An 11,676-nucleotide genomic window follows, 5' to 3' on the forward strand; every position below is an offset into this window, starting at 1 on the left:
AATGCCGTTCATGCACGGTCAGAACAGATCCGAAGACGCGATGCCGATCCCGGAGCCGAGTACGGTGGAGTCGTCCGTGCGGTCCAACGTAGCAACTAGCAAGCGCGCATGGCTTGAACACGTCTCCACTCCGCCTCGCCACGCCTCGCCCTATACGTACGTACACACCGGACTTGAAGTCCGCATGTCCCAATGGCCGGACGCCGGCATTTCTTCCGTCACCGAACGCCACCTCACATCTAGTATTGCTTATCTTGCTTTTTAATCATTATTATATCAATTTATAATTGCCGGTCAAAGCTTGATAACCTTGCATTCCTTTCCCGCTGGGATAGAATAAACAAGGTCTCTACGTCTACAGCCCAACAACTCCCTCGGATGGAGACGACCTCTACCAGCATCAGTTGCTGCTCCTTTGTCCGCCTGCGATTCCGATGCCAAACCCACACACGCAACGCAAGCACATATGGATTGACTGCTCCCCAACCCCAGCTCCAGCTCCTCCCATCCGTCTAGACGGTCATATATAGCTCAATAGCTGCTCCGGCCGCGCGGACCGGCAGGTAGAAAGGTCACAGGTCACAACTCACAAGCCGATCCCAGAGAAAGGAGGAGGGTGTTGGCTTAGCTAGCTGGAGATCCACCACAGAGCGAGCATCGATCAAGCGGGCTAACCAGAGAAAGGAGGAGGGTGTTAACCAGGCGGGCATGGCGGGGCTGCAGCGGTCGAGCGAGACGTTCCGGCGGTCGGGGTCGTCAGGGATGGTGTGGGAGGACAAGCAGCAGCTGTCGGCGTCGGGCAAGGAGGCGGCGGCCCCGGCGCGGATGCAGCGGAGCGGCTCCAGCGGGGGGCACGGCGGGTACAGGGCGGGGCACGTCCAGCCGGCGCTCGACCCACCCTCCCCGCGCGTCGCCGCCTGCGGCTTCTGCAGCCTCTTCGGCAAGCAGGCGCCCCAGCCGCAGCACCGCGCGGGCGGCGGCAGCGCCAAGGGGAAGCGCCGGTGAGCGAGGGACCAGCTTGCCGCTTGCGTTACTTGTGCGCGCAGCTATGTACATGTATGCCAGCCAGACTTGTGCCTCTGATTCTGTTGGACACGGCTCCTTCTTACGCTAGACTTAGTACGAATGATGCGGGGGCGTTGGTGTTGATGTCAACGTGTATGAGTTTTTTTCTTGAATATGCACGAGTGTGCATATCATATATTAAAAAGAAAGGCCAAGAATGCCTCCACCGTAATTTATAGGGTTTTGTTGTTACAAGCTAATCCTCATCACTTACCCACCTCTCTATCCTAGCGAAGAAGGGCATTACATTTCCTCGTAATAACCCAGCGGTTGACCAAGAGGAACCCTCAGAGCACACCTTTCTTAGTAACTGCTCAACCGAAGGATGCACGCCCTCGAAGACAATGGCATTTCTATGCTTCCACAACTCCCACCAAGTAAGCGCGAAGATGGTGCGAAGGTCCTTCGTGCTGACGTTGTTCGATCCATGCTTGTCGACTGCCCACTCCACCAGCGAGTCTTGGGCAGTAGGAATCCAACTCGGTGTCCCCAACGCAACGAAGATCGCTGCCCAAACTGTCCGAGCAAAAACACATGTGAGTAGAACATGATTGATCGTTTCCTCCTCTTGATCACAAAAAGGACATGCGGCCTGGTGAGGTAGGCCTCTGCGCGCAAAGCGATCCGAGGTCCAACATCTGCCCTTCATGGCTAGCCATGTGAAAAACCTGCATTGCATAGGAGCACGTGATTTCCATGTCAGGTCCGCCGTTGGGATCACCTCCCGGCCCCAGAAAGCTGTCGCATAAGCCGATTTCACGGAGAACTATCCATTAGTCTCCCACGACCATGCTATCTCATCCGGCTCCTCGTCAGAAAGTTCCCAACCATTGAGCACCTGCCATAGCGCTAGAAACTGATGCAAGGTTTCCGGTCCAAGGTTGGGGCTGATGTCCATCGCCCAAGAATCGTACTCCATGGCCGTACTGACCATCCTCAGGTTGCGAGTGCGCGGGGGGGGGGGGGGGGGCACCAAATCATAGACTCGCGGCGCCAACTCCTGTATTCTTTGCCTATGTAGCCATCGGTCCCCCCAGAAGCGTGTTGTTCGTCCCGGCCGCACACTGCTCCTCATGGCTGCTTGGCATAGCATTTGTGCTTCTTCCGGGACTTTGATTTTGAATTCCTTCCAGGGTCTTGACTCATCAGTCCTCGTGAGCCACAACCAGCGAGCTTGCATGGCGATATTCATCCATCTTAGATTTGGCAACCCCAATCCACCTGCCCACTTCGGCGTACAAACCATATCCCATGCAACAGCACAGTTACCACCGTTTGCCTCAGCTCTTCGGCACCATAAGAAACCACGGCAAATCTTGTTCATTGCCGCTATAGTTTTCGTAGGTAGGTCCAACGCCATCATAGCATGGATCGGCATCGCACACAGGACAGACTGCACAAGAGTTAGTCGCCCACTCTTGGGCATCATAGCTGCCCTCCATTTCGGTAGCTGATTTGCCATGTGATCCACCAAAAATTGCAGCTGCGTTGCGGATTGCTTCCTTAGCGATAGGGGTAGCCCAAGATACTTGATCGGAAACGATCCCAAGGGGCATTGCAACTCATTGCATGCCATTGCAATCTCCTCCTTAGAGCACCTGATAGGTAGGGCCGCGGATTTGCTCATGTTGATTTTCAGCCCTGCTGCCTCCCCAAATATCTCAAACAGAGACTTGCACACCTCAAGGTCCATTGGATTTGGCTTGATAAATAGCACCACGTCGTCAGCGAAGATAGATAGGCGTTTCCTCATGCCAACACACGCCAGGGGTGACAGCACACCTCTAGCCATAGCCACCTCGAACAACCTTTAAAGGGGCTCCATTGTTAGAATGAAGAGCATTGGGGAGATCGGGTCTCCCTGCCTCAGCCCTTTACAATTGTATATCGTGTCTCCCGGATCACCATTCACCATGATCTTGGTGGTCGATGTTGCAAGTATCCCGCATATCCAAGACCTCCACCTTGGTCCGAAGCCCATTTGATTCAACACCTCAATAAGGAAAGGCCACTGGACGGAGTCAAATGCTTTGGATATATCTAGCTTTAGCAGCACACTTGAACTCCTCAAAGCATGCAAACGGCGTGCCATGCTCTGCACAAGCATGAAGTTATCATGCAGCGATCCGCCCTTAACAAACGCACTCTGGTGGTTCCCAACCAGCTTGGGGAGATCCTCCACCAACCGACAAGCCAAGACCTTTTCAAAGATCTTAATGGCCCCGTGGACAAGGTTTATAGGCCGGAAGTCACTCACCTGCAAAGCCCCCTCCTTCTTGGGCAAAAGTGAGACAAGGGACTTATTGATTGCGGCCAAACCTCTCATGTCCCCCTTGTAGAAACTGTTCATCGCTCTCATGAAATCCACCTTGATTATGTCCCAGCAAGTTGCATAAAAACGACCGGTGAACCCATCCGGCCCTGGAGCGTTGTCCATGGGCATGCTCTTGATTACTTTCTCCACTTCCTCATCCGTGAACGGGCTCTCCAAGTGCTCTAAGTCCAGATGCGGCAAGCCCAACATATCAAGATTGAGGGCATGTGACCTAGCCTCCGCAGCACCAAAAGCTGCACCAAAGTATGCGTCCACCGCCGATGCCACCTTGTCCTGCCCAGAGTACAAGTTGCCGTTGTGCTTCACTACTCTTATGATATTCTTTCTCTACCTATGACTAGCTTGCTGATGGAATAGCCTAGTATTTCCGTCACCCTCACGTAGTTGCAACAGCCTTGATCGTTGCCTTGCTATCGTCCTCTCCAGAGAGCTCAAGCCCAGCAACTTCTTCTTTAGACATTTCCTTAGTGCCCTCTCAGCGTCAGATAGCGCTCTTGTCTCCATGGCAATGTCGAGCTGTTTGATAACTTCAAGCGCAATCAATATTTGCAGTTTCACATTACCGATCCAACGGCCACTCCACCTTTGGAGGCTCACAACAGTTGCCCTCAACTTGTTATGCAGCGTGAGGTAGTCATTGGTGGCCACAAGTGTGGTGGACCAAGCCAGCTTGACTACATCCATGAAACCCTCGGCTCGAATCCAGAACAATTCAAACTTGAAACGGCTCTTCATATTAATGCTCACATTCATATCTAGCATCAACGGGCAATGGTCAGACACAGCCGTGCCCAGTGCCGAAAGGAAACTTGTTGGATAGGCCTCGTCCCAGTCATTTGAAGCAAACACGTGATCAATCTTCTCGAAAGTAGCCACTCTTCGTTCATTCGACCAGGTGTATCTTCTGCCGTTCAAATATATCTCTTTTAGTTCCAAGGCGTTAAGCTTAGCCCGAAACCTCCCCATCATTCTTCGGTTGATCAAGGCATTGTTCTTATCCTCCTCGCAAGTGATCAGATTAAAATCTCCGGCCACGAGCCAAGGCCCAGCGTGCAGGTCTCGAATATCCACTAAATCTTGTAGGAACTCTACCTTCTCTTCCTCATCTTGTGGCCCATATACACATGTGAGCCACCAGGGCTGGTCGTCCTCAGGGCATTTGACAAGCACAGTTAATGTATGGTTGGTATAGTGCGGGTTAGAGAGTTGAGTCATCGTGGCATCCCAGGCCACCAAGATCCCACCACGTGTTCCAGACGCAGGCAAATAGAAAAACTTCTCAAACTTAGCACCGAGGCATTGCCGTACAACGTTTAGCGATACATCATGCAACTTAGTTTCTTGGAGACACACAATGGCAGGACAAGCCTGATTCACCACCTGGAAAACCGCGTTCCGACGAGCGGGCGCATTTAGAGTAAAACTCGTTACTTCTCCTTCCAAGGACTTATGTATTGCTGCTCATACATATCCATGTAGTCGCATCTAATGATGATAGGTCGTCTTGTTCTTGTAATATTAGCGGTTCTGGACGGTCATAAAAGGCGACTTTTTATCTATGTTTGCTGAATTATATAATGAGAATTTAGCTTTGTATAAGTTAAATTTTGGTATTAATTATTACCCTTCTTTCTAAGAAGGAAGATGCTATTAAGATTCAGCAGTTTCGACCAATTTTTGTTTTAAATATAAGTTTCAAAATATTCACAAAAGTGGCAACTAATCGTGCTACGGCGATCGCTCACACAGTCAGCGTTCAAGCCAGGGCGACACATCCTGGGGGAGTTGTTGTCTTGCATGAAACGATTCACGAGCTACACTTGAAGAAACTTGATGGAGTTGTCTTCAAAGTGGATTTTGAAAAAGTCTATGATAAAGTTAAATGGCCATTCTTGCAACAATGTATGCGCATGAAAGGCTTCCCGAGAAAATGGTGCCAATGGATTGACACATTTGTCAAAGGGGGCAGCGTAAGTGTCAAGGTAAATAATGACCTTAGTCACTTTTTCCAGACAAAAAAGGGTTTCCGACAAGGAAACCCTATGTCGCCTATTCTTTTCAATATTGTGGCAGACCTTCTAGCGGTTCTCATTAGCCGAGCCAAGGTAGCAGGTCATGTTGCGGGCTTAATTCCTCATCTTGTGGACAGTGGGGTATCGGTACTTCGGTATGCCGATGACACCATCATCTTCATGGAACATGATATTGAAAAGGCAAAAGATATGAAACTTATTCTTTGTTTATTCGAGCAGTTATCTGGTCTCAAAATTAACTTTCACAAGAGCGAACTCTTCTGCTTTGGAAAAGCCAAAGAAGAAGAGGATCAGTACAAACAACTGTTTGGTTGTGAGTCAGGATCTTTCCCCTTTAGATACCTTGGTATCCCAATCCATTTCCGTAAAGTTCTTAATAAGGAATGGAAAGGTATTGAGGATCGATTTGAGAAAAAGTTGAGTTGTTGGATTGGTAATCTTTTGTCTTATGGGGCAAGGCTCACCTTAATCAATGCCGTTCTCACAAGCTTACCTATGTTCATGTTATCTTTCTTTCAAATACCTAAGGGGTAGAAAAAAATTAGATTACTACAGATCCAGGTTTTTCTGGCAGTCTGATGAACATAAGCGTAAATACCGCCTGACAAGGTGGGATATGATCTGCCGCCCTAAAGACCAAGGAGGCCTAGGGGTGGAAGACCTTGAGATTAAAAATAAGTGTTTGTTGAGAAAATGGCTTTACAAGATACTTATTGACGACGGGGTTTGACAAGAATTACTTAGGAATAAGTACCTTCATTCAAAAACCCTCTCTGAGGTTCAGGCAAAACCAACAGACTCGCCTTTCTGGAAAGGACTCATGGGCATTAAAAATGATTTTTTTCGCAAAGGGACATTCATTGTATGAAATGGTCTAACTACTAGGTTCTAGGAAGATGCATGGCTAGGGGACATGCCACTAGCCATGCAATACCCTCGTCTCTATCATATTGTGCAGCGGAATGATGTCTTCGTTGCCTCTGTGATGGGCCACATACCGTTGAATGTTGCCTTTAGAAGACAACTGAGTGGGGACAAATGGACAGACTGGTTAAACCTTGTTGAAAGGTTGATGATGGTTAACCTTTCACACGAACGAGACAAATGGACAGACTGGTTAAACCTTGTTGAAAGGTTGATGATGGTTAATCTTTCACACGAACGAGACACATTCTGTTTGAAGTTGACTACTTCTGGTGCCTTCATAGTCAAATCCATGTATACATACCTCATCAACTATGGACAACCTTTTCACCACAAGTATATATGGAAAATGAAAGTCCCACTGAAAATAAAAATCTTCATGTGGTATTTGGATCGCAAGGTCATCCTGGCAAAAGATAATCTAAAAAAAGAGATTGGCAAGGATGCACTAAGTGTTGCTTTTGTGGCAATGAAGAGTCGATTCAGCATCTATTCCTTCAAGGTTTTTTTATATTGGTGCCCCTGGTTCCTTAGCCATGCTCATTCATCCCCACGCTCTTAACTTTTGCTCACTTTTCCCCACTCCCTTGCCCGAAACCCTCAGAACTGGTCACAAATGGTGGATGTCGTCGAGTCAGTGCTTTGACCGTTAACTCTGACGAGTGGGGCCATGTTGACTGTGTCACCCGTTGGACCTGATGAGTGGGCTTGCATTGGGCGGTGCCGCTGTTCACCCATTGGGCCGTGGTTAGACTGTTGGGCCCTGCGCGCGCCGCAACGACAGAAGCCTGTTATGCATGCACGACATGTCCAGCTAGCCTGCTATGCATGCACGTAGCTAGCCTACCTACATGCGCCGCTGCCCGCCGCCACGATGCGCTGCCAACCTCTTTCTGCACGCGAGCCGCCACGGACACTGACCGGCCTCTTTATTCACGCGAGCCGCGATGGACGTAGGGACGGTTGCTGCCGCTGGTTCGTCTCATCTCACACGCGTGTCTCCTCGATGTAGAGCATTTTTACACTTTTCGATCAACTCGCATCTATTCAACGTGGCAATTAAAACATGTTGGCAATTAAAGTGGCATATCGATCGACGCAGCTCGTTTGAACGTAGCAAATCCAAAGCGCGTCCGATTCCACTCCCCTTCCCCTTTCCCAATTTAAACCACCACCCCTCCACCTATTCTCCACACATCCATTTGCGCCGCCCCTTCTTTTCTTCACCCAAACCCAGAGCACTCTCAAAGCGAGGCGAGGATGCAGTACAACGGCCCCACCTTCGAGCTCCCACCGACCGTGTCAGAGAGACGGTATCCGGCCGGCGTCGTCGTGGAGAGGACGCTCCGCGTGTGGGCGTTCTCACGCTGGAGGGGTGCAAGGGGGTTTGCCAAGTGGTTCCTCGGTGCGGGCTTCGCCCACCTCCCGGCGGGCTCGCCGGTGATGTTCCAACTGGAGGAAGTGTGTCCAAACTCCAGCACTCCACTGATAGGGCTCATCGTCACCTTCACCAACAGATTTGATGTGTACTACCTCCTCGGCAAGGTGTTTTTTTGTGGATGCGAATTCATCGCATTCACAACCCACAACATCTTCACAAACTTCAACTGCATCTTCCCCATCCGTGACGGTATGCACAACCTCCCCTACTACCTCGGCGAGGACGGCATGAAGGAGGAGCATTGAAGAGAAGGCGCAGTGAAGATGGTGGTGAAGGCCCGGCCGGTCTCGTGAAGCTTGTCTTGCTCGCTAGGGCTTTTTATATATTTTTATGGTATGTCGTTGGTTGTACCGTGAACTCTTTTATGCACCCTATGTTTTATGTAAGAGCTATGCTATGCTTTCTACTTTCTATGTTATGGATGTATGCTTGCTATATAAGATATCGGTAGATGGATATGGTGTCGTAGCCGAGCCGTAGACATGCTCTCTAGATGGATATGGTGCTGTAGCCGAGCCCTAGACATGCTCTCTAGATGGATCTGGTGCCGTAGCCGAGCCCTAGACATGCTCTCTAGATGGATATGGTGGCTAATGGTGCCACCCGACTTTAATTTAGACGTGGTGAAAGGATAGATATAATTGACTAGAGGGGGGGGGGTGAATAGGCAACTAACAATTTTTAGCTTTTCTTTACCAATTTAAACTTTGCATCAAAATAGGTTGTCTAGATATGCAACTAGGTGAGCAACCTATATGATGCAACAACAACAAGCACACGAGCAAGCAAGGGATATAACACAAATAAGCTTGCACAAGTAAAGGCACGAGATAACCAAGAGTGGAGCCGGTGAAGACGAGGATGTGTTACCGAAGTTCCTTCCTTTTGAGGGGAAGTACGTCTCTGTTGGAGCGGTGTGGAGGCACAATGCTCCCCAAGAAGCCACTAGGGCCACCGTATTCTCCTCACGCCCTCACACAATGCGAGATGCCGTGATTCCACTATTGGTGCCCTTGGAGGCAGCACCGGACCTTTACAAACAAGGTTGGGGCTATCTCCACAACTTAATTGGAGGCTCCCAACGACACCACAAAGCTTCACCACAATGGAATATGGCTCCGCGGTGTCCTCAAACGTCTAGGGTGCTCAAACACCCAAGAGTAACAAGATCCGCAAGGGATTAGTGGGGGGAATCAAATTTCTCTTGGTGGAAGTGTAGATCGGGGCCTTCTCAACCAATCCCTAGAAAATCAACAAGTTTGATTGGCTAGGGAGAGAGATCGGGCGAAAATGGAGCTTGGAGCAACAATGGAGCTTGGGGTGGAAGAGGTGGTCAACTCAGAGAAGAAGACACCCCTTATATAGTGGAAGAACAAATCCAACCGTTATCCACCAACTCAGCCTGCGTAGCATGGTACTACCGCGCCGGGGAAGCGGTACTACCGCAGGGCACCGCGGTACTACCGCCCGTGCAGCAGAAACCAGAGCAACCCTGATGCGATGAAGCAGAGGGCGGTAGAACCGCTGGCGCGGTACTACCGCTCCCCCTTGCGGTACTACCGCAAGGCAGGGATAGTCTAGATTTTGGGAAGGCACGGACATATAAAAATACATCCGTGGAAACTTCCACTTTGTTGGGATCTATGCAAAAATCCGACACGGTAGTACTGCAAGCCAGGAGTGGTACTACCGCGCGGGGCGCGGATGTAAAAAATTACATCTGACCCTACAGCCGCGCATGCTGCTGAGCCAGGCCAGAGCGCACGGTACTACCGCGTAGGGCGCGGATGTAAAAAATTACATCCGCCCCTACTACCGCAAAAGCTGCAGCGCCTGACCTGAGACCACAGTACTACTGCTCCACGGAAGCAGTACTACCGTTGGCGCTTGCGGTACTACCGCGCCAGAGGCCGGTACTACCGCTCCTAGGAGCAGTACTACCGCATGCCAAGATCAGCAATCACGACATTTTTGCATAGACAAGAAAAGACGGAGGATGCTCCAAAGTGCCAAAGGAAAGGTGGTGCAAATGGAGTAGACGTGTACGTGATGATTCCACCCAAACCTTTCCAAAGCGGACCCCCTCTTAATAGTACAGCTTTCCTACGACTCAAATCCACCGAAAAGAAACGTAGAGAAACGCCGTCTTCAATAGTCTTCGAGGGGCACCAAATCGTCTTGTGCCAAGTCATGATATATCTTAAATACTCAATGCACACGATTAGTCCGCAAAAGCATTGTCATCAATCACCAAAACAACTAAGGGATAAATATGCCTTTACAATCTCCCCCTTTTTGGTGGATTGATGACAATACGGGATTTGCACAAAGGGAGATAAAATAAACATGGGCAAACCCCACATCTATAAAATATAGACGGGGTCCCCCTAGATGTGTGCTATTAAGAGAAGTGCTTTGGACTGCATGGCACACATTCTAGGATCAACACTCCCCCTATATTTTATAGACAAGGCATATCTTGCAACAATAAAGCTAACACTAAGCAAGATGATAGATATGAGCATAAAGTAAATAGCACAAGATAGCATAAGCTCAATAAGGTACGATAGAGTGCATATGTCTTACACCATATGATAGAAAGGTCTCACAAGCGCAAACCAAACCAAAGCAAACGAGGTTCAACGGAACGAAAGCAAACGAAACAAACACGGCACACGACTCGCAAATCCTACTCTCTCTCCCCCTTTGGCATCGAGACGCCAAAAAGGCAGAGAGGACACCTACAACACAAGTGGTGGCTCAAGCGGAGTAATCACTCGCACGCTCTCCGTCGGACTCGGCGGCGGGGATGGGCTCCTCCTCAGAATCAGTCCACTTGTAGCCCTGTTTCGTGATACGCCTCCAACGTATCTATAATTTTTGATTGCTCCATGCTATATTATCTACTATTTTGGACATTATTGGGCTTTATTATTCACTCTTATATTATTTTTGGGACTAACCTATTAACCGGAGGCCCAGCCCAGAATTGCTGTTTTTTGCCTATTTCAGAGTTTCGCAGAAAAGGAATATCAAATGGAGTCCAAACGGAATGAAACCTTCGGGAACGTGATTTTTAGGAAGAATATGATCAAGGAGACTTGGACCCTATGTCAAGAAACAAAGGAGGAGGCCACGAGGTAGGGGCGCGCCTACCCCCCAAGGGCGCGACCTCCACCCTCATGGGCCCCCTGTTGCTCCACCGACGTACTCCTTCCTCCTATATATACCTACATACCCCCAAACGATCAGATACGGAGCCAAAAACCTAATTCCACCGCCGCAACCTTCTGTACCCACGAGATCCCATCTTGGGGCCTGTTCCGGGGCTCCGCCGGAGGGGGCATCCATCACGGAAGGCTTCTACATCATCACCATAGCCTCTCCGATGAAGTGTGAGTAGTTTACTTCAGACCTTCGGGTCCATAGTTATTTTCTAGATGGCTTCTTCTCTCTTTTTGGATCTCAATACAATGTTCTCCCCCTCTCTCGTGGAGATCTATTCGATGTAATCTTGTTTTGCGGTGTGTTTGTTGAGACCGATGAATTGTGGGTTTATGATCAAGTTTATCTATGAACAATATTTGAATCTTCTCTGAATTCTTTTATGTATGATTGGTTATCTTTGCAAGTCTCTTCGAATTATCAGTTTGGTTTGGCCTACTAGATTGATCTTTCTTGCAATGGGAGAAGTGCTTAGCTTTGGGTTCAATCTTGCGGTGTCCTTTCCCAGTGACAGTAGGGGCAGCAAGGCACCTATTGTATTGTTGCCATCGAGGATAACAAGATGGTTTTTTTTATCATATTGCATGAATTTATCCCTCTACATCATGTCATCTTGCTTAAGGCGTTACTCTGTTTTTATGAACTTAATACTC

At 49.1% G+C, this 11,676-nt stretch overlaps 1 protein-coding gene across 1 annotated transcript; it reads left to right on the forward strand.

Moving 5' to 3' along the window:
• The first annotated feature begins 364 nt into the window (after positions 1 to 364).
• Positions 365 to 1,241, forward strand: LOC123074648 (MAPK kinase substrate protein At1g80180). Its single transcript, XM_044497434.1, has one exon. It carries the CDS (start codon positions 709 to 711, stop codon positions 1,003 to 1,005), a length of 297 nt encoding a protein of 98 aa, XP_044353369.1. The 5' UTR covers positions 365 to 708; the 3' UTR covers positions 1,006 to 1,241.
• Positions 1,242 to 11,676: the final 10,435 nt, after the last annotated feature.

The sequence above is a fragment of the Triticum aestivum genome, chromosome 3D, assembly GCF_018294505.1.
Source record: "Triticum aestivum cultivar Chinese Spring chromosome 3D, IWGSC CS RefSeq v2.1, whole genome shotgun sequence".
NCBI classification, from domain to species: Eukaryota; Viridiplantae; Streptophyta; class Magnoliopsida; order Poales; family Poaceae; genus Triticum; species Triticum aestivum.